This window comes from Belonocnema kinseyi, chromosome 6 (assembly GCF_010883055.1).
Source record: "Belonocnema kinseyi isolate 2016_QV_RU_SX_M_011 chromosome 6, B_treatae_v1, whole genome shotgun sequence".
In the NCBI taxonomy this organism is placed as follows: Eukaryota; Metazoa; Arthropoda; class Insecta; order Hymenoptera; family Cynipidae; genus Belonocnema; species Belonocnema kinseyi.
The window spans coordinates 63,293,122-63,317,939 of NC_046662.1; the positions used below are offsets into that span (position 1 = coordinate 63,293,122).

General features: G+C 29.3%; 1 protein-coding gene across 3 annotated transcripts in view; it reads right to left on the reverse strand.

Moving 5' to 3' along the window:
* The window catches only part of LOC117174124 (ELKS/Rab6-interacting/CAST family member 1), a 210,853-nt gene that overhangs the window by 44,418 nt on the left and 141,617 nt on the right, over window positions 1-24,818 (reverse strand). For all 3 annotated transcript variants that reach the window (XM_033362905.1, XM_033362906.1, XM_033362908.1), the window contains 2 exons: window positions 17,101-17,197; window positions 4,029-4,084 (listed from right to left, as the gene is read on the reverse strand). In XM_033362905.1, coding sequence (XP_033218796.1) covers window positions 4,029-4,084; window positions 17,101-17,197 — 153 coding nt within the window. The remainder of the gene's footprint in view (window positions 1-4,028; window positions 4,085-17,100; window positions 17,198-24,818) is intronic.

Here is a 24,818-nt window from a genome sequence, read left to right on the forward strand (position 1 = left end):
CGAACACATCAAAATAACGGGTTTTTGACCCTTTTAGGTTAGAATATCTCGAAAACTGAGGGTGATGGAATTTTTCTGAGGTCAGATTCGGATTCAACGCAGAAAAAAAGGTCTGGTCTCTGGTTCTGAGAATTGTTTGCCTGTGTAATCCTCGCAACTAGTAGTTTCTATAGTTGAGACTGCTGAAAAAATGATATTGTTTGATTGAAAAATGAATAAATTTCTTAGTTTCTTATAAAAATGTTTGAAAACTTAAAAAATAGTTGCAAACCTTGAGGTGATTCATAAATCTATTTTAAATTTTTTCGTTATAATCTTGTCATTACGTTCCTGTATAAAACTGACCATTTTTACTGGACAATAAGGTAGGTATCATAAATAATTCGTATTATAAAGTAACGACATAAAATTAAGAATTTTTATAATTTTTAAATTACTCATATTTATATTATTGTTTTTTTCACATGTTTCAAGATGAAAATTTCATGGAATAAAATAATAAATTATTATCTCAAAACAAAAAAAGATGTATCAAATATACAATATCTGCATTCAAATAAATAATCGTCAATAAAATGGGTAATGAAATATGGTGCCAATTAGTTGAATAGTGTAAACGAAGCGTCTAAACAATAGAACATCACTTTGCATTTAATAATTTATTCACGTTTTAGCATCTTAGATGCAATATAAGATAAATAATTTATTTGATTAAAAAAAAAAACATTCATTGGCCCCTATTAAAAGAAGAGTTTCTTGGATTCAAATAAATTTCTTTGGTTCAAAGAAATGGTTTTTTGTTCCAATGAAAATTTTCCATTAATTAAAAATGATTTTCTTAAATTTTAAGCTATTTATATTTGAATAAGAGAATGCATTTTAAAGAAATGGTTTCTTTAATTCAAAACAGATATATTTGCGAGTGTAGTGCCAAAGAAATCTGTTCTTTAAATCTTAATTAGTTAAAAATGATTATATAAATTGAAAATGAGAAAGTAAATGTTATATTTTTTTCAGAAAAAAAAGAAAGTTTTAGTAAAAAATTTATAAAAGTAAGTATAAAGTGATTATACTTCCGTGGAAAAACCGAAACCTTGAGAAAAATGAGTTATTGAAAAAAATGGTTCAATAATTTTAGTATTATTTGCAAAAAATTACAAATATTTTTTCTTTTCCTGGATTGATATTTTTCTTTTAAACTAGAAAGAAGGTTTTTCAAAAGGCTTGAAACTATTTACTTGAAGTCAATAAAGTGAACAGTTACTTTTGATTTGGTCATATTCCACGAACCCTCTACTTTTATTTAAGGATGATCGTACTCATACTTCAATTGATCGGATTTTGTTCAAATTTTGAAAATTGAGAGGTATTATTAATCGGAATATGCTATTCAATTTTTTAATTTTCAAAACCTGATTAAAAAAAATTAACATGTAACCTTATATAGATAGAGTGAATCGCGGGCAACAAATGATCAAAATATAATGAAATTGAAAAGACCTACTCTTGAAGGTTTTATAAAAACGTTCTATAAATTTAAAATTGATAAAGATTTTTGTATTCGCAAAAAATTTTGTTCAATACAAAAAAATTTGGGAAACCCAAAAATAACTTTATTCAATAAATATTGTCCTACATCTTCCCTTCTATAATTTGCAGAGCTTGATGACTTTCTTAAAGATTTCCAAAACATGTCAGGCACATATTTTCGGATCAGACTATATAGGTCATTGCTCCTTAAGGCCGTGTGATGAGCGGGTCACGTGACCAGATACCTTACCTCAACGAAAAATTATTTCCTAACTAATTTTCACACGAAGCGTCACAACGAGTTGGAAATTTAAGATAATACATCAGAAGTACTAAGAAAGGTGGGCCTGGTCCGAAATTTTAATAATGACGAAAAAAGCAACAAAAAAAATGTTCGCAAAAAATCCTTCTCTTATCGTTACAAAAATCTTGGACTACACCCACCTTGCTTAGTGCTTCTTTTTATTTTCCAAAATTGTCAACTCGATGCGGTGCTTCATGTGAAAATCAGTGACGAAATAAAAAAAATGTCGGTAAGGTCTGGTTACGTGACCCACTCATCACATGGCCTTAAGGGCATGTTTTACGGTGGCCACGTGACCAAACTAGTCCTCGGTTATGAAAATTTTTGTTGGTGTTCACCATGTCCAAAGGCAATGCTATATGGCCTTTAATGTTTGGAATACAGAAAATGAGACAATAAATTGCGTTTGTATATTTAGTTAGAGTAATAAAAAAAAATTATTCGAGTAAAAAATAAATGTGTAAAATTATTTTCATTTTTTTTGTGCTCACTCAGTCCACACGGATTAAGATAACGTAGAGATCACGTGATCAAGCTCGGTTATAAATTCTTTTTGCTGTTCACCATGGCCAAACGCAGTGATATATCGTTTCACGCATTAGAATTAAGGAAATATAGGTCACGTGATCTCTACTTTATCGACGTTGAAAGTTTCTTTTTTTCTTCTCTAGAAATGGGTAAAAATGCTCCAAAAATAACGACAAGTTATGTGTGTGCAGATACTTCTTTGTTAATTTGCAACGAATATGAAAAGATTATTGTTTGTATTGATTTTTGAGAATGTTTAGACGATTACGTCTAAAATTTGTGTTAGTGCTCAATATACGCGAATCAAAAAATTAGAAATGCATCAAATCAAACATTACCTGCAAATTCCCTTATTCAGTCCTTTTTATTCAATCTTTCACATTTTAAAGCACGATATTTCAATCCGCGTGGACGCCGTGAGTACAAAAAAAAGTGAAAATAAGTTTACACATTTATTTTTTACTCGGATAATTTTTTTAAAATTATTACTCAAACTCAATATACAAACGCAGTTTATTGTTTCATTTCCTATATTCCAAACTTCAATATAATTGCCTTTCGACATGGTGAATACCAACAAAAATTTTCATAACTGAGGACTGGTTTGGTCGCACCGTCACGGTAGAACATACCGTTAAGTAAGAAAATCATATGTTAATTTAAAAATGCTTCCCAAATCTTCAATTCTTAATGAAATTCTATAGGTTGCTTTTCTTCTAGCACTACAGTTCACTTTAAGAAGTGATGAAGATGAAGATTGTGGTGCCAGGGACATTAATTGTGCGGAAAAGAGGGAACAAGCCGAGTGATCAGGAGCCACAGTCACAGTGCAAGTAATAACAACAGTGATGATGGTAGGCGCGTGTGATCGCATGTAATGAGTGTGTAAATCGTAAAACTCGAAAGAGTTAAATTACGTATGTATGATGTACATTAGGTACTACCATTTCGAGATCTTACCGTTCCTTTCGTAAATCTCAGAAAGGCTCAGGCACATCTCCCATAATTCCCAATCAGGAATCCAGACGTGACTACTGGCGCCGTACCAAATGTTGAGGATGGATTTTATTGAGAATCGCTTTCCCCTCAGCTTACAAGGGCTTCGAGGATCGTGAAAGTGCGATTGAAAATGCACCATATTCCATCCAATGTCAATACTCATTCCGCACGCTTTCATTTCCAGACATTCTTTCTGTTATTCTTGTTTTTAAAAAAGTAGACTAAAAGTGAAAAATTTGCTGTAAAGCTCGATTAAACTTACAACGAAAACCGAAGATTCATCAAATTGTTCTTTTACTTTTTTTAATTGCTTACTTACTGCCCTACTGAAAACTAGAAAATTTAACCATTATTTTCTGTATCAAATTTGATTCAAAAAATGATACAATGGTAAGTATTGAATTTTTATTCTTTTTTTTTTAAATTTTAATTAATATGACTAACGGTTTTCAATCGCACTTTGTAAAAAATGGACATCCTTTGATGAAATAAATGAGAATGCGAATGGCGATGAATGGTAACGCTATTGTAACGAGCGTGAACGCTTGGTAAAAAAAAGCAAGCCACGCAGCGAAGGTCTACAAGCAAGCAGCTACGTACAGTAATATGATTCACGAATCGAGGGAATCGCGACCGATAGTGATATATAGATAGAATTCTTAAAGACCTGCTTCTGGGCCATGGACTGCATCTGCTGGAACATGATCCTCTCTTCTTCTTTTCCTGCAACAGTAGAGAATAAATGAGATTTTGTAAGAATGTCTTCAATGAAGAAAAGAAATTTGTTTCATCATGTGTTCTAAATTAGTTTATTAACAAACATTCAGAAAACGACTTAGTTGAATAAACAAAAAAATGGACAAAAATGTGGAAATCAACATATATGTTTTCCCCAATAAATTTATTATTTGTTTCAGCAAAGTCTTTTGATAGATGGAGTATTTGGTTGGCTTAACAACAAAATGTTGTAAGGTCAGTAAAATATTTTGTTGGGAGCGTCGTAACTATTTGGGGTGAAAACTTTTTTTTAAAATAAGATGTTGCAAAACTTAAAGAGCGATGCTTATTTTTTGCAATTTTTGTTGAGAAATTGCAAAAATACATGTGTACTCTATTAAAAATTCTAGACGGCTGAAACGACTCCTACTGAAAGTAGAAAGTTTGAAAAAAATTGAAATTGGTCACTTTGCATTTCTAAAACGCTATCTTTCCCAACCGAAATCTCAATAATTTTTTATCTCTTTCTTTAACTTTTTTGACCTAGGACTCCTAATTCATGTATTTCGTAGAAAATTTGTCTTCTTGGCTAAACAATGATATTTTTGTTGAAAATTCATACTTTTAATTGAAAATTGAACTATTCATTTGAAAATTGAACTATTTTCTAGCAAATTACATTTTTTGTAAAAAGATCATATCTTCAGGCAATAATTTCAACGGGTTTATAAATAATTCGTCTTTTTTGCTGAAAATTTCCAGAATTTTATTGAAAATGCATGCCTTTTTCACATTCCCATATTTTGTTGAAAATCCGTCTTTTTGTATTTTTCCGGGGACAAATTCACCTTCTTGGTTAAATATTTATGATTTTTATAAATTCAACTCTTTGGTAGAAAATTAATCTTTTTTAGTTTAAAATTCAACTACTCGATTGAAAATCGAACTGTCTTGTTGAAAATTCGTCTTTTTGCTATAAATTCAAGAGTTTGTTTTGAAAATTTGTATTTTTTGGTTGAATTCCACTGCTTTTGTTCAAATTTATATAATTTTTGTAAATTATCATCTATAATATATTTTGTTGGGAATTCGTCTTTTTATTTTTTTGTATTGAAAATTAAGTGCTTTTATAGAAAATGTGATTGTTTCGTAAAAAATTAATTTTTTTTTTGAAAAGTCATATTTCCAAGGTGGCAATTCAATGGTTTTATAAGTAATTCGTCTTTTTCGTTTCAAATTTCAAAAATGATATTAAAAATTTATATTTTTACTACAAAATTCATACCTATTTTGTTGAAAATTCCTTTTTTTGCAGAACGTTAATTTTCTTGAGAAAAAATTTACTTTCTCGGTTAAAAATTTATGATTTTAAAAAATTAAATTTTTTGGTTGGAAATACAAACTTTTTCGCTTTAAATTGAATATTATATATTTCGTTCAGACTTCGTCTCTTGGCTTTCTGTCTTGAAAATGAAGGAATTTTACAGGATATTGAAATATTTGATAGAAAATGAACTTTATTGTTAAAAAGTCGTCTTTTCGAAGAACTGTAATTTTTCTGGGAAAAAATATATAAAATAAAAAAAATTCACTTTAGTTGAATAAAGTGTTTAATTCGAGGCCAAATTTCTGGATATGTTTAATTATTATAAACAAATTAATGTATACAACTGTTTTCTGCTGCATTTTTCAATTTAAATCAATTTCTTACATATATTTTCTTATTGAAATGTGTCACAATTATGTTTGGCTTAAAACGAGCAACTGACAATAATAATTAGTAGTATTATAACAATATTTATAAACAAATTCACTTAGTTGGAATTTCTTTGAATACAAATTCTTTCTTTTCTGTGGAATTCGTTGTTTTTATCTGTAAAATTGAATTTATAGAAAATAGATAACAACCTAATCAAAATTTTGTATTCTTGTAAAAAATATTTATAAACAAATTCACTTATTTTGCATTTCTATTCATAGCAATTTTTTCTTTTCCGCAGCATAATTTATTTTCCTGCGTAGAATAAAATTTGTACACAATAGCTTACTATCATTGGACATTTTTAATTGTTACAGAAAATTTTCATTGAAAAATTCACTTATTTAGCATTACTATGAATAGCAAATTTTTCTTCTTTGCGAAATAATTTCCTTTCACATAAATAATAATACTTGTATACTTGAGAGTACTAGAGTTGCAATTTCTATTTACATTTATTCCTGCTTTCGAACATAATATTCATTATTCTTTTTTTGCACGTTGACATTTGAAAAAATATTTTCAAATAAGAACAATTTCAAAGTGGAATCAGAATAAAGTAATAACAATATTTCACTTATGAATATTATGCCATGGAGAGTTTGCAGGAGAGGCTTTGAATATAAACGATTCGTTGTTGGAATAATAAAAAATGTGTCACAGACAGATTGAATAGAAAATAAACGTAAAATGTAGCTTTGAAAGCCATATGCAGCGAGGCAAGTTGACTATCTCGACACACATTAATGACGATGTTTGTTCTTTTCAAACTAAATGCAAGTCTGTTTCTGATTTTAGTTCGAAAGTTATCAAGGATTATTAATGAAAATCGAATAAATAATATTATCTTTTATGTATTCGTTGCTTTTATTCGATCTGCGAAGAAAAAATGGGCCTGAAATAACAAAACGAAACAAAAATGGAAAAAAGGTCGATATAAAACTTTTAATTTCAGTTATTTTAATCCTTCATTCAAGACTAACGATTCATGATAGACTTAATTAAACTGAATTTTGGCTTTTCATTTTATTTATTTATATTATGTATTAAAAAATGTAAGATACTATTTGAAAAATAGACAAAATATTTCTAAAAATAAATTAAATTTTTTATAAGCAATTGCAGAATTGTTATTATTAACAACAATTGTTTGAAAAATTTTGTATCATTGTAGACACATGGGAAAGAAATCGGTTAAGATGGTTCGGGCATGTTGAGAGAATGCCAAATGAACGACTAACGAAACAAGTGTATCAAGGTAAAGTAAATGGCAGCGTGCCCAGAGGTAGACCGCGGAAAGAATGGTTAGAGTGTGTGAATGAGACCCTAGTTAGAAGAGACATAAGAAGTCACAGAAACACGAGAGCCTGCATGAAAAAATGCATGGACATAAAAGAAGCTAGAGAAATATGCCAGGACAGGGAAGTATGGCGGCAAATAGTTAATAAAAAGACTGTCAGTAGAGTGAATGACTCCTGAAACAAAAGACCTTGGCTACTAATGGACCCAAGTGGAGAACCTTACATAACGACTTCGTGAGGTTCTTCGCTTGGGGTGATTGCTAGAGAGATTGATCAGCAACCTGGGTCATCAGAAGAGACATCAGAAGTCACCGAAATACGAGAGCCTGCATGAAAAAATGCATGGACATAAAAGAAGCTAGAGAAGTATGCCAGGACAGGGAAGTATGGCGGCAAATAGTTAATAAAAAGACTGTCAGTAGAGTGAATGACGCCTGAAACAAAAGACCTTGGCTACTAATGGACCCAAGTGGAGAACCTTACATAACGACTTCGTGAGGTTCTTCGCTTGGGGTGATTGCTAGAGAGATTGATCAGCAACCTGGGTCGGAGCAATGTTGCGGAACGAACGTGTTATTTACTTAAATAGTACGAGAATTCTGGATCAATCTGAAAAATCTCTATCCCTTCCACACACTACTCCTTTCCCCTAACGAGTGAGTCACGCTTACCCCGAAAGGGAAATGGCTTAATGGTGTAATAATAATAATTATGAACATATTTACAAAAAAAAGTCGGCTTTTCACAGAATGAACAGCCAATTATGGAGGAATAACTTCTTCTTCTTATAAACAGATAACATTTAATAATAACTTCAACAAATTTGATTAAAAAATGCATTATTTGGTTATTCTTCAGCATTTTAACATTGTTGTTTTAATGTAATACACTGTTGAAAAGCAATTTAAAAACTTTTTCAGACAATCCGATAACAATCCACTATTTCTATTGCTAATATTAGTTTAATTCACGTATTCATACATAGTATATAACGTAGAATTTTAACAAACAATTCAGTCTCCTAAAAAAATCATCAACATTATTATCAACTTTTAGCAAGAAATTATTCCGAAGTAAATTTCCGTATATTCCACATGAAAAATTCATTTTTTAGTTCAGAAATATATTATACGAGAAAATTATGTTAATAAAATTGTTTACTTCAATAAAAATAGTAGGTCGTATTTGAAGTACATACAAATTTTTAAGTTTATATGCCGCAAAATAGCCAAATAATAAATTTATTAATTAATTTTTTTAGAGAATTGACAGATGTTATCGATTCATAGCAAGCAGTCAATAACAAATAATTTTCTGTTAATTTCGTGAGTTAGTTATTTACAGTCAATTTCCTCGGAGGAACTAAGTTCGTACGTCCAAAAATAGCCAAATAGTGCATTTTTTATTTAAGGTATTTTTTTTAATTGTCTATATTTATTGGGTAATAAAATATGATAATTAGGTTTCTTTAAAAAGTAATAAAAATTTATTCCCTAGGCAAAAGTTAATATATTTCCTCATAAATACTTGATATAAACAATATTTTATAAAATAAGTAGATAAAATAACAAGTTCATTATTAGCCTTCATTCATTTATTTTAAAAAACTTTCTTATCCACAATTAAATAAAATTTAGTGCGAATCATGTGATGGATAGCTGACAATCAACATGCAACAATTTTCATTCACTTATTTCTTATAAGAAATTCAATAAGTTTTAAAACATTTACGTTACTGTTGAAAATCTTGTTTGGATACATGATTCACGTTCTCTATATATTTTCAAACGAATTAAAGTATGTGTTAGAAAACAGTACTTTAAAGTCAATTTAAAAAATCTTTTTGTCAATAAATTACAAAATAATCCATTTTTTTAATTGGCTATTTCAGTTTTATGCAGAATTTTATGAGAATTAATTTTGGCTTTAAAAGTTTAAATCGGAAGACAATTATCTTCAGAAAATACATTTTGTCCTCGGACGTTCTTTTTGCTCTTTCTACGTAATTATGTGGAATTTGCGATTTTTTAAAAACGTTTTGTTCATCAAAATTAAAGCTTCGCTGTAACACATAAATCAAATATCAAAAATATTAACCAGCTTTCAAGAAGCTTTATTGAGAAAAATCATTTTTTCTACGAAGAAATGCAAAGTAATATTAAAACAGAGTAAACAAGTATTTACTCGATTAAAAAATATTCACAGTTGCGTGTTTATTTTATTAATTTGCTTATAACAATTGTTAATTTAATTATTAGCTTGAAATATTGATTATGTATTAGCATTAAACTGCTTCCCACATAATTTTTTGCAAAGAACGAAAATTTTCAGGAATATAAGTTCTTAAAATACATTAGTTAAATATATTTGTTATAAACAATTCAATATATTCCCTGATAAAAATTTAAAATTCTATGCGAAAAATTGTAAGTCCATTTTATTTATTTTAATAAATAAATATTGAAAAATGAGTGTCAAAGTCACAAAACTCTTTAAAACACACAAAACGTTTAAACAATTCATCTGCTGTCCAAGGCTCAATTTTTATATGGTGGGTAATCGGGGTCTTTGGTGTGTCCATGACGTACTTATACTTTGAGGTCAATTATTTTTGCCAAAGAATATCCTAAATAAATTATGAACAGAACACTTTTTTTAGAATTGAGTTAAATAACGTCGATGGGGTGGCTCAAACCGAAAATTTAATTTTCACGCCCCCCCCCCTTACATGCTACACCATGTACTGTAGTGAGCACCCTGGTATACGGGTGTGCATACACGTATCTGTGTATACAAGAATTTTAACAATAAACGAATTTGTATAAGCTATTCTCTGTTAAATAAAACATCATATTTTTGAAACTTAAATTTTAGAAATTTTTATACGGAGATTCGAGCATGCTTAAAATGCAACAAAAATATTTCATAAGCTAAAGAAAATGCTACTCGATCCTGCGCGATTATTACGCGAAGTTACGAATTCTGATATATTATTACTATTTATTAAGCGTTATTATACGTTTTTACGCATTATTACGCGACTATTATTCATTATTACGCGACCATGGTTCATCGCTACGCGACTATTGCGCATTATTAAGAGTTATTTTGCATTATTACGCTATTATTTTCGTCATTTTCTATTTGATAACCTAGACCGCATACAAATTTTCTACTAATATTTTAAATTTTAATTCAGAGTACTTTTCAAGTTGTCATTCTCATATCTTTAAACACACATTTACACCAGTTTTCATAGTTGATATGCTTTGTACTGGTATAGTAGACCGTTATCTTTTCTAAAGAAAAAAAGGAAAAAAAATTATTTGTTATAAAGTAAGTAAGATATGATTGTGTTTTGAGCCATGTACTTCGTCGTGAGTTCATAAAAGCAGAAACGTGAGCAATTAGAAGCACTGTACTGTCTTCAGACATAAGTTAAACAGAGAAGTTTCTACAGTTAACTAGGGCATGTGAGTAGTTCCAGAAAGTATTCCATCCTCTAAAAAGTTAAAGCGAACGACTTCTCTAATTTTTTTTTCGGACTATGGTAGCACATACAAGACCAACTTTTTAGACTTTTTGCTCTAAGGTGCCAGAAAATTCGTTAGAAGTAGAACTCCACTTTCATCTTAGATAATACTTTATAGCACTTCGAAACCAAAATCTTCATTTTTTTAAACAGAAAAATGTTAATCTGGTTCTATTATTAAATACATTTACATCGCTTCTATTAACAGTACTTAAAACATAACAAGTAATTATTACATGTTGAAAAATCAGAATTAATTTTCAAATTAATTTCCTCGTGATAAAAATATGTTTAAAGAATATATTTTATATTTAAATCGTGAAAAAAAAATTCATTTATAGTAAATAAATCGTTAAACTTGATAACGAAGCGCGAATTAATTACGAAAATCAAACGCAAGTGTAATTAAAATTTTATAAGAGCGCTCAAAAATAAATTATTCTGTTTGTTTAATTTATAAGGGTATTTCAATTAATTAATTAGGGATAATTTAAAAAATTTTAAAAACCCCTATTATAGGAATTCGTAAGATTTTTATCACCCCCTCCTCCTCCTTCTTGAGAAAGATTTTATATTTTTTACTCAACATAATAAAAATATATTAACTGTTTTCGCCGTAAACCACATTTCAATGGATTTCAAGATATTTGAAACATTTGAAATATTCGAAATTATTTCAACAGATTTGAAAGCATTTCAGGGTATTTCAAAGGACTACAAACTGTTGCAGAGAATTACAAGATTTTAAAGGAATTTAATGAAACAAACAAAGCAGTTTGAATATTTTATGAAAAGTCAAGAAATCTCAAAAGATTTGAAGGGATTATAAAAGTTTAAGGATATCTCAAATGACTCCAGAGGATTAAATGAGACTTTGCAGATGTCAAATTATTCAAAGATATGTCTAGTGATTTTTAAGGCTTCAAAGAGATATCGAAGGATTTCGACTGGTTTCTGAACAGTTTTGATAGATTTAAAAAATTAAGACCGATTTCCGGGGATTTAAATAGATTTGATGAGATTATGAAATAGGTAACAGAATTTCAAAGAATTTCAGAGGGTTTTATATGATGATGAAGGAAATTTAGGGACTTCAACGCAATTTCGAAGATTCCGTTAAATTTAAAGTATGTTAAGAGACAGAAGACGGTTTTAAAGATTTCACGGGCTTCGAAAAAATTGTAAGAGCTTTAAAAAGCTTGCGGAGTATACCCACCAATTTTAGAGTGTTTCCAAAGATTTTAAAAGATTTAATGATATGTCAAAGTTCTTAAATTTGAATCATCCATTTCTAACAATTTCAACCAGCGATTTAATTCTTGTGATGAATCAGACATTCTTTTCTGGCGAATCAGTCAAATTTAATAACTAATCAGTAAAAATAACTGATCCATGGTTAGAAATCAGTCACTGCTTGAAAATAAAAACAAATAAAAAGTTTGAACGATTCAAATTTAGATGGAAGGATTTTTGACAATTGTAAAGGATTTTAAGGAATTTAAAGAAATTATGAATGGCTTTTGAAAGATTTTAATCAATTTTAATCTTTTGTAAGAAATTTCGAGGATTTTGAAAAGATTAGCACTGATTTAAAAGAGTTTGATTAATTTCAATCGGATTTCAAAGATTATAAGGGATCTCATAATATTTTGAATTATTTTAAGTTTTTGCACCGATTCTTAGAGATCTTTAGGGAATTTAACGAATTAAAAATTTGTTTTTAAGATTTTAAGCGATTTCAACGCTTCTAGAACTTTTAAAGGATTTTAGGTGATTTCAAAATAAGCAGCTGGATTTCAAAGGATTTTGAAGGATTTCAAACGATACTGAAGTCTTTTAACGAACTTTGTAGGATTTTAGGGCATTTCAAAAGATTCATAAAGATTTCAAAGTATTTCATCGCATTTTAAGCGATATGAAGGGGTTTCAATTATTTTGAGTGGTTTCGAGAAATTTGGATAGCTCTTGAAATATTTTTATAAATTTTAATGAATTTCAAGGAATCTCGTGATATTTCGAAATATTTTACAAAATTGCAAGTATTTTAACTAATTTATAAATATTGGATTGACAAATAAGCCCTTTGGTTATCAGTGAAGGTTTTTCCATCCACTACCCGAAAAAAATTTTTATTTCGCTAATATTTTGTTACAATTTTTTATGACGTTTCGCCTCACCCTCCATATTCACGCGACAAAATATTCTCTGATATTCATTTATTCCAGTCGTTAGAAAATTCCCCGAATGGAAAAACCTTCAGTAATGAGGAGTGTCGCAAAACACCTACTTCGGTTTTTTATCGAAAATCATTAGGCTTTTTACGAACGCGGTGTAATGAAGTTTACAAAAAGATAGTCGGAAATCATAGAGCGAAATGGAAATAATGTAGAGGAGAGTGGTCCTGAGTCGGCACTGCGGTTTCAATAGGCACCTTCGTGTTTCTCAGAGACGCTGACAAGTGTCACTTTAGTTTTCGCTTGACAGCGTAAGCGGATTTTAAATTTTTCGGGCAAATGGAATACCATTTTCTTCCATTCTTGTGAAGCAGCGTGTAAGTATTTTGAAAAGTCTAATCGATCACGTGCGTTGGTTTCTGTGCTCTGTGCAGTTTCGCCTGATAAGGTTGTGGTCCTAAGTCGGCACCTTTTTTTGTTGCTTCTGTTGTTATTTTGTTTTGTTGTTTTTCAATTCCGTGTCACCCGCCTTATTTTCTGTGTTTTCTCATTGAAAATATTTTACATATTTCGTCATTGTAAATGGTTTTAATTGGTCCCTTTCCTCATAAAACTGCCAAAACTTACCTTCCTTCTTACATTTGAGTGGAAAAAATGATTTGCCGAGACACGACCAGGGGGTGCTGGCTTAGGACCACCATTTTGAGAAAAAGCAAAAAATGGACTTTCTTACTTTTGCGCTGCATTGCGACCGCTAAAATCATTCCACATTGCTCTGAACGACATAGAATTGTAAATAAAGGATTGTGCTACATGACCAAAGACATTAAAACGTCATTCAATACTGCTAACTTCCTCTTTTAGACAAAAACTCGTACTGTGCCGACTTAGGACCACTATCCCCTAATTGATTAACGTTTGTTTTCTCTATGAATAAATGATGATCAATCGACCAAAAAAAGAAGATTTGCAAAAATTTCAAACGATTTTAAGGGATTTTATCGTATTTTAAAAAGTATCAAGATGTTTCAATCATTTAAAGTGATTTCGAGGAATCTTAATAGCTTCTTAAAGATTTTGCTGGATTTTAATATAAATTAAGGGATTTCAAGAGATTTTGAAAAATTCCTGTAATTCAAATAATTTTAATGAATTTTTCACGATTTAAAACATTTAAAGAGAATTATCAAATTTTCAAATAATTTCACGGGATTCCGAAGGATTGCAATGGTGTCCAGGGATTCTACGAAATAATGTGCATATAATAGTATAAAATGTAACTTCAACACCAAAAATTTTTGTGAATATTTTATTAAACATGTTTTATTCTTAAACCCAAGTGTGTTAAGCTCGCAACGTTTATAGAAAACGCTAGAAAGAATTTTTTCGAAAAAGTGGAAATTACCATTTAAAAGCAAAAAAAAAGTTTAATCTCTTTATCGTACGTAGAACGCACTTCAAATCAACCCCTTAAGTTTCTGAAATAAAAGAAAATTTTAAGTTGGAATGTTTTTGATGATAATAGAACAATTTTATGATAAAAACACTTCATGAAAGTTAAATCCCTCTAGCACGTCCTGAACCCACCTCAGTTCAATCCCTAGGGCGTAGAGTTATAAAATTTTCGCTTACATTAGCAGCATTTCATTTAAAAAGTATCCTAGAAAAGTTTCATTCCTCTAACGTTTGTTAAAACCGCTCTAAATTAACTAAATTATAGAATTATAGAATTAAAAAATTATATAAATAAATTATAGAATCTTTGCAAATTTAAAATTTGATTTAGGGTTTGTAGCACATTAGTATGGTTCAAATATGTATACGAAAATTTACTTCGTGCTGGAGATCAAAGATCACCCCAATTCAGTTACAAATCCGAAAAAATGAATTGCATTTTTTATCAAAATTTTTATTTGAACTTGTGCTGCCGGCCCTTGAATTTTCCTATGTAAAATGAACGGGGGAAAAATAAATTTTTGAGGATTTTGTAATGACTTCCGTGGGTTTGACGAAAATGTTACGGGAAATTTATCTCACTTGTGAAGGAATTTCCAACAAAGGATTCTATGTATTTTCTATTCTATGTTTTCCACCCTTCACAGAATTCCATAGTGCCCCGAAAGTACCCCTAAACCAAAAAATGTAAATTTTTATCAGAAACTCTACACCTGTAGCACTTTATTTTTTTCTGTTTGCCAACATTTATTATTGTTGGGCCTGTGAAATAATTTAAAAATATTTTTAAGTAATTTGGAATCAATTTTTGAATTTAAACTTATGTTTTTATAATTTTTTTCATCAAAATATCGGCTAATATTTAAAGCAGAAAGGGGACGACTGCAAAATCCCCCCAAAAAATTATCGTCACTGTAGGAATTTCAAAGTAGAACTTTCCCCATTAATAAAATTCAAGAAATTAAAAGATAACCGAAATATAAAAAGTCTGAATTGGAAAATTCCCGAATGGTAAAATTCAAGAAAACTTCATAATATTACCGAATGAAATTATTAATATATTAAAAACGCAATATTAATTTATTTTTGTCAAAGAAATATTGGTTTAATGTTTAAAATTATGAAAAAAATGTTTATTGAACTGAAAAAAAACAATATTTCTATAAAAATTGTATACAAAAATTTAAAACACGTGGGCCTTTAAAAAAAAATGCCTTACATTTTCGTCGTGACAAATAAAATCATCCAAATGCAATTTGCAGAATTCATTTCAGCATTGATGTATCTCGAAATTTCTTTTAACTTATTTTGTAATTAAAAATTATATTTTCGAGACCGATTCTGTAATTTAAAATAAAATAGTATGCACATTTTCAAAGAAAATTATTCATCCAGAAATATATATTGTTCTCCATTTTTGTTATTTCAAATTCAAACAATAATTTTATACAAACTAAAACATTAATAAAATGAAGTACTTGAGAACAGTTTTTGATAAATGTATTTTTAATCAAAATATAATATTTATTAAAGAAGAATTTGTTGAATTTTTTAAATTCGGGAATTTTATAATTCGGCAATTTTCTATGAAGAATTTTTTATTCTGAAATTTTTTAATTCTCCAATTTCTGCCAAGAATTTTATTCTACAGGAATTGATAAATTTGGTAATATTATAAATTATCGTGAATGTTATTATTGGGAAATTTTTCAATTCCGGTTTTTTCGGAAGAAAATAAGATTAATAAGGCTGAGGTATCAAAAATATACTAGGTAGAAAAAAGTCAACCTTGATTTTGATTGTGTTAGAAAAGGTGAATTTTTGAGAAAATTAATAATTAAAAAAAGGAATTTGTTTAAATAATTAAGAACTACTTTAATGTATTTATAATTATTCCACTGGAATGATAATAATGATTGTTGGCAAAAAAACTAGAATCAAGCGCTACAAGATGTAGATATCGTTCAAAATGGTTAATTTTGGATTTAGGTGTCTATTAGGGGTGGCACACCGATACAATTCATCAATAGAAATCTTTGTTGAAAATTCCTCTAACAGTTGCTCTCTATAAGGAAGCGGTTTTTAACCACCATATTTCATATGAGCAAGAGAGATGATACTTTTTTCCAGTACTTGCAAAATGTCCTATTACCATTGTAAGCGAAAAAAATTTGACTCGTAAATTAGAGTATGTTTACAGAATTTTTGAAAATTTAGGGGTTGTTTTGGGGTGGGTTTTACAGGCCCTAGGGGGATGATACTTTTTTCAATGCCTTTGTCCTCAAATTCTTAGTCTCAGAGTCTACTCTGAGCCAATATTTACAATTGAGTAATTTGGTTCACATGTTAGTGTATGCAGATCACATAACACAAATAGTTTGAGATAATGAATCTAACGAGCTAACTTTCATTCGATCACTTTAAAGCTACGCCGTTGAACAATGGGCTCATAATGATGCATAAGTGTATAATACTACGTGAGTGGAAACAATTTACGTTGTCATTTATTCATTATTCTACAGAGAGCTATTTGATAAAGATTTACGTGTATCCTTCATTATGCATAAATTAGATACGTTACTCAAAGAAAAATATAATAATTTAATTGATTCTGAGTAAACTCATGATTATTTAAATTAATATAAATATTCCAAGTGTTCATTAGGAAACAAAGATCTCTTTGTAGAGTCCAGAGAGGATTTCAAATATTCAATGTTTAAAAAGAATTTTGAAAAACTGCATTTGGTATAATATGTTAAATTCGGCAGTCAGTTGAAGTTGAATAAAAAATGGAGACTCACCCATTCCCTTGTTTTGAAGCATTTCTAGGAGCTTCTTGATGCTTTCGTCCCGAGCTTGCAGCGTTTGCTTTTGCGTCTCTATCCTCAGTTCCAGCTCCTGCAAGCAGAAAGATTCATTTTAGAGTGCACTTAAGCCTTCCTCTTTTTAGGGCGTTTTATGGCGATAGATTTCCACTTTGATGTATAGTTTTATATTGAAAGGTGTGGGTGTATAATACCGTGCAAAGCGTCTCGAACCTTCCTTCCCCAGACCTACCTTCGCCAGCCTTACTCTCTCTCATTTATAATGATTAAACCTACTGCTACTCACGTCGACTTAATTTTTCCACTTCTTATCCCTATTTTCCTCTACACCTTCTCCCTTCATTACCTCTTACTTTAACCAGTTCCCCTTCCATAAGTTCTAATACTTTTTCCCGAAATTCCCATCATTTTCCCTACTTCACTTATTTCACCCACTTGACCTATTTTCCCCTTCCCTCATTTTCTCTACTTTTCATTTCCTCATTTCTAATTATTTTCTCTACTTTCGATCCCTTCATTTACACTCAGTTCCATTACTTTCACTCTCCTCATTTAACGTCACTCCCACTACTTTCCCTTTCTCTAATTTTTCTTACTTTTCGTACTGCGCCTCCCCTACTAACGCTCCCCTTATTACCACTCACTTCTACCTGTTTCACTCTCCGAACTTTCCATGGTTCCCCTCCTCTATTTTCATATCATTTTTCTGCGTCAACGTCTTTGCCTCCCTTTATTTCCTCTCAATAACTCTAATTCCCCTTTAATTACTGCCCTGACATCCTGTACTTTATTACGGATTACTTTATCCAATTCCCCTCCCATCACTTCTCGAACTACCTTTTCCCAAATCCCCATCATTTTCCCTTCTTCATGTATTTCACCTACTCCTCGTACTTCATCTACTTCACCTATTTTCTCCTTTCCTTGTATCCCCTCACTACGCCTACTTCGTCTCCCTATACTGCTCCTCCACCTCCTTCTCAAGTTTTCTTCATTTTTCGTTCCCTCATTTCCACTAATTTTCTCTTCTTTGCTTCCCTTCATTTCCACTCATTTCCTTTACTTTCCTTCTCCTCATTTGCCCTCTACTACCCCTACATTCCCTTCCCCTTAATCCTCCTTTCTTTCCCTACTACCGCTCCCCTACTAAACAACCCAATATTACCACTCACTTATCTTTGTTCTTCTCTTCGCACTTTCCATACTGTCCATCTCCCACTTTTCCATCATTTTTTATACGTTGACTTCTTTCCGTCGCATCATTTCCTCTCACTATCCCTATTTCACTTTCCATTACTGCCTCTAATCCCCCTCATCTCATTTACCCTCACATTCTCTACTTTTCCTCTCCTCACTTCCTCTACTTGATCTGCTCTCATTTCCCTACTAACCCTCCCTTATTTTCCCTCACTTTCCTCAAATTTCCCCCTTATCATTTACCCTCACTTTTCACTACAATTGCCAAGCTTGAATCGTGTTTTTAAAAATAATTGTATATTTTTTTAATGTTCAAAAAGTATACTTTTTGAATTTTTTTAAGAGAAATGGATCATCATTGACTGGCAGTAGAACCGAAAGTATTGCTTATTCAAGGTCACAAAGTTATTTGGATATGTGAGTTCAAAATATTACAAGGAATTATACAAGATTACATAAGGAAACACACAAGGTTAGCAGAAATTACATGAGATTACCGGGGATTACACAAGATTACACGGGATTACATAAAAAAATGTATATTAGATTACAACAATTGTTAATCCTTTTTTTCAAGTGATTGATAAAAAAAAGATGTCCCAAAATGATGAAAACTATTTAGAAATTAGGTTTAATTTATGCAAAAATGATAATTGTTTCGCAAGAATCACAACTAACAGTTTTAGATGCTACAAAAAAATTTGACCCGTTCACACTAAATATATTACCCCCAAATATGAAAAATACCCTTGATAGGGGTTGGAATATCATATTGTGCATTTTTTATTTTCACACGCAATACTTTGAATCTTCTAGTACTTGAAGGTTTTAATACGATTTAGAAAAATAAAAATGAAACATGATATTTCTTTCACGATTAGGGGTAATTGTGATCAGGTCAAATGAATTATATCCTTAAAATACCCTACACTATTCATTTCATTTGACCCTAATTTTTTATTTAGCATCAAAGTTGGCATTTTTTACTTTTCAGAAGCACCATTTTTTAAAGATTCTTAGATTGAACAAAGAAGGGCAAATATCTGTCCTAAAAGTATCTATAAATTTGGCAATTCTTCAAACAATTTTTATAAACAAAGCCACAGCTTGGGTACTTTGCAAGCAAAAGGCTCATTTATTATGAAACAAACTAAATGTATCGTTAAAATGACTGTTAGCTATGATACTTTGCAAATTTATAAAAATGATTAATTATTTAAACAACATTTATAAAAAAAGGCAGAGTTCGGCTATTTTTTACAAATAGGCTTAATTTTTTACGGAATCGACTAATAATGTCTTATAATCACTGTTAGAAAATTCAAAATGGACATTAATCATTTAAACGATTTTTACAAATAAATTCAGAGTCTAGCTAGTTGTCAATGAACAGGCTCAATTTTTTGTGCGGAATCAACTGACAATGCCTTCGGAATGACTATTTTAAATAAAATAAATAAAAATTGACATTGTATTATAGTTTCAAAATAAATTATTGGAAACATTTAATTATTTAATTAGTTAATTAATTATATTTTAGTAATTGTAATAATTATATATAAAATATTTATTAAAAATGCTGTGTTTCGCTATGTTTCGACGAATACGCTCATTTTTTATTTACGGAATCGCCTAAGAATATCTTCCGATGACTGTTTTGCTAAGACTATTTTGTTTATTATATAAATTGTTTGATTATGATTTCAAAAACATTTTATTTTATTAAAATTGCAAAGATTTGTCGGAAAGACATTACTTGCTGATTCCATTAACTTAATTGAGCGAATACAAATACTTATTTTTTGAAAATAGCCAAACTCTGCATTTGTTTATAAATTTTAATCAAGTAATCAGAAATTGCTGTCAATTCCAAAGGTTTAATACCGAAAAGTCATCACAAACACATTCTTAGTTGACTCTGTACAAAAAATTGATTCGATTCGCTGAAAACTATCTAATCTATAAATTTGATTTAAAAAATTGTTTAAATAACTGTCATATTTTATTTAAAAAATCTGGATTTCAATGTCATAAACGTTGCCAATCCCGAAAAATAACTTTTGTTCTATAATTTCTTTATAATGTCACAAACAATTCTTTTAATTCTCTTCACTCTCTGGAAATTATTTCTTGATATTTTAGCCACAGATATGAGACCTTGTTTGACCAATTTAAAAAACTTTAAAACATGTTTGTTCTGAAAACTAAAAAAAATGGATTTTGTTGCTCAATAAAAAACGAAACAAATTATTTATAGAAAATCCAAAAACACAGATATTTTCCAAATTTATTAATTTTCAATCTTAATAAACATCAAAATCAAATGAATCGCCTAGCATAAAATTGTTTTGTCCACAGAAACTGAAGTATTGGTTTTCATTGATTTTGGTATAATTAGAATGCAGGATTGCGGTTAAATCTTGTTTTTAATAGTAAAATAAAAATACGCATTTATTTGTTTATCACATGGAACAAGTTTGCACGGCGCATTAGAAAAAAAGCGTTAAATTTGTTCGGACAGCCCCAGCAAAATTTAAAAACAATGTTATTCCCTGAAAAAGAATGTTATGAAATTTTGATGGTGAAAAATTGAAAATTGTGGTAAAGAGCAACTGTATCATCATAAGAAAGAAATTTCCACTTGATTGTTCTAAAATAAAAAAGGGGGGTTTGTGAGGCTCGTATATTATTAATTTCTCAATAGGGAAATTTTCAAAGTTAAAAAGGATTTGATAGAGAACAATGATGCAATGTTTAATCTCCCAGGAGGAGCCTGCTGAGTTAAATATACAATAAGAAGGATTAAATAGCTCTGACGCTTGGAGCTTCACCAAACGAAGTCAGGGGCCTCTTTGACGACGATAACGTAATTAGACTGGAACCAGATGCCCTCTGGAAATTTTCCCTTTTCCACCAATGAAATCAAGTTTCTCTTCACGTTTTTCACGCCCCCTTATTAATAGATTCAACTTTCTGTCTGATAGCAATATAAAGAAAAATTAAATTCACTCTTTAATCATATTTTAACAAAGTCTACACGAAATTTTATAATATGTATTTAAATTTGATTGAAAACAGTTTATTAACTATATTATTTAAATATCAGATCAAACTAATTCGAAACATATTCAAGTTCGAGTCATAGTATCATATTATCAATAATTTTTTGTCAAAAACACTATTTTATAGAAAACCACATTACCATATTTTATACAATTTTTTTTTTTAAGATATTGTGAAAAAGTAAGGAACCACCAACAATTACGTAAAGGTGTTTTCCTGAATTTGTAATTTTGTTCTGTGAGCCCTCCCCTACATTTTGCCTAAGATTTTATATTTTTTTATGAATATATAAATTATTTTCCCTTTAAATGAGATTTCAAAGACTTGAAAGCATTTAAACAATTTAAAATTTTTTTAAAATTATTTAAAAGTATTTTAAAGAACTACGAAGTAGGTCTAAGAATTAAAAAATGTTACGAAATATAAAATGTTTCCCCATGATTTTTAGGAATTTAGTATTTTAAGAGATTTGAAAATATGTCTGGACATTACAAAAGTTTTAGGGTGTTTCGAATAAATCCAAAGGATTACAAGGGACTTCAGTGAATTCAAGACTGAAGAAATTACTTAGTGAAATTTCAGAGATAATCAATATTTTTAAACAGATTTTAGCCTATTTGAAAAGACTTTGAGGATTTTAATCAGATTTCAAAATACTTTACGATGTTGCGAAAGATACCAACGGATTTCGACGGAATTTTTTAGATTTTAAGAGGTTTTAAGGATTGAAGAATAATTTCCGCGGTTGATGAAGTACTTTAAGGGATTTCAAGTGATTTGAAGAAATTTTCAAATGATTTCAAGAGAAATTAAAATATTTTACCGAATATTGAAAGATTTTAGGAGATTTTAATTGGATTTCAAAGCTTTTAAGACATTTTAAAAGATTTAACAATATTTATCATTATTTCTAGAAACTTAAAAAGGGTTTCAAGTAATTTTTAAGGATTTTTAGAGATTTAAAGGGGTTTCAATTATTTCATGAAAAATTTATGGATTTTAAGATATTTTGAAACATTCAAATGTATTTCCAAGGATTTTTAAAGATTTTGTCGGATTTTAAAATAGTTAGCGGGATTTTAAAGGGATTTTCATATGCGTATTATGAAGGATACTAAGTCGTTTTGAGTAATTTTAACGTCTTTTTAAAAGACTTTAAGAAATTTTAAAAAACTAAGAAAGATTCCCATGGATTTTAAAGATTTCAAGATTTACCGTGAATTTTTTTTACAAATTTTTGAAGATTTTGAACGACTTATAAAGATTTAAATTTTAATCGGATTTTGAAGATTTTAAGAGATTTTATAAGATTTCAAAGCATTTCAAGAAATTTTAACGGATTTTAAGAGATTTGAATGGGTATCGATGATTTTAAAGGATGTAATACGACTTAAATAGATTAAAAAAGATTTACAAAATTTTCAACACAATTCACGTAATTTCTAGGGATGGCAAAGATTAGGTCAAAACAGGAAAGGTTATAAGGCTTTAAAAAAATTTAAATTTTTTTAAATAACTCTAAAATTGTAGATACTTATAACTTCGAGAAAATATATTTTTTTTCTTAAACAGGTAAAATATGTGTCTTCTTATTTCCTTAACACAACATATTTAAGAAAAATTTGCCATATTATTATCGGATTTTTCAAAACCTAGGTTATGTTGCAATACAAATAATTGTAAAAGTGCATACTATTCTTGTACTCAAAAAATTACCCTTCAGATTTCATAACAATAGTACTTGTAGAATTTATATATAATCTTTTCGAAATTTATAATACATTTATTTGTAAAATATTTAGAAAGTCTAGTATTTTTTTCTTCTAAATTCCAAACATAAAATTGGAGAAAATTATGCTGTTTGAGTTAGTAATTTTTAAATAAATGAAGTTTAAATACAATTACACAATATTTTCTTTTAATTGTTTCAATAAGAAAGAAAATTAATACATTTTTACGAAGCAAGTTTTAGTTATTTAACATCGAAATCAGTGTTTCATTTCTTTAAATTGAATTAGTAGAATTGCAATTGTGAGAGAAATTTTAACAATTCATAGATTTAAGGAGAAAATAAAGAAAAATTGTCAAATTAAAAATAATTTTCTAGTTCCGAAATATTTAAGTGGGACAATTAAATACTAAGAATATTAAGAAACTGATGAGAATAGGAAAAATCTATCTGATAGAAAGCAAGAAAGTATTTATAGGAAACGTTTAGAGAAAATTAAATTACAATAAATTAATAATAAAATAACTTTCTCAAATTGGAAGAAAAGTGTTAGCAGTTTCAAATCATATTCGCATTTTTTGGTAATTTCTCTTAAAGTTAAGTGAAGTACTAGTGAAACGTATGTTTTCTAAAAATAAAAATCTGTACGTATTTCACCTAGATACTAGATATTCATGAAAATTTATGTAATTTACTTAAAATCAAGATAATTTTGAATTAGAGTAAGACTTAAAAACAATAAATGTGGTAACAATAAAAAATAAGAAAGATAAGTCAATAGAAAAGTTTCGAAAAAAATCTGGCTTGTTAAGAAGAGTGCCCGCAAGTAGAAAAAGTGGTGTTCTGTCAGACATGGATACGTGAGATTAGTATGTAGTTTCAAGATGATGCTCGAACAGTTTTGTTTTTTAAGCAAAAATTTTCTTTGGACGGGAATGAATTGTTGGTGGGATGTAAGTAAATTGAAAAAAACGTACGACCGCACGAACGTTCGACCGCACGCACAGTCTAGCAGTTTTAGCTCTCTCCCTGTAAAAGTGTAAAAATTGCGAGTCTTTTTCTAACTATAATTATTTTCTTAATTACAATTTTTTTGTAAAACACTAACATAACCTTAGCTTGTGCAAAGTCGTGAACCTTCTTTCAAATCTGTTTTTCATTTTATTTTTTATTAAAAATACAAATATTCGACGAAAAACACTACATTGATTTAAAGTGGTTAATAGATTCTTAATCTTGTTCAAATTATTATTCTTTTTTTTTTAATGCAAATTTGTATGCATGCACTGAAAAAAAATTGTTCTTGAATCAAGAAAATATTACTTGATTCAAGTGAATCGCAGGGACGAATGTGGACGATAGAATATGAGTGTGTTCCAAATAAATAAGTACTTGCTACCGTATACTTGGAACAAGCGTAGATTTTCTTAATCTGAGAAAATATATTCTTAGATAGGATATAGAATTTTATTATTCTAAAACTTTAGTATGTTACTTCATATAGAGATGTATTCAAATGCAGAACATAGTTTACTTCCAAGAAATCATTTCTGATACACTTCAAGAGTATATTTTCTTAATATAAGAATATGCAGTATCGGAGCTGTTGGATTATGTCAACTATTGTATATATGTATATAGAGCAAAAATATAATCTACGATTTCGGAGTGCTGAAAACGATATGTTTTAAGTCGTGTGTGTTCT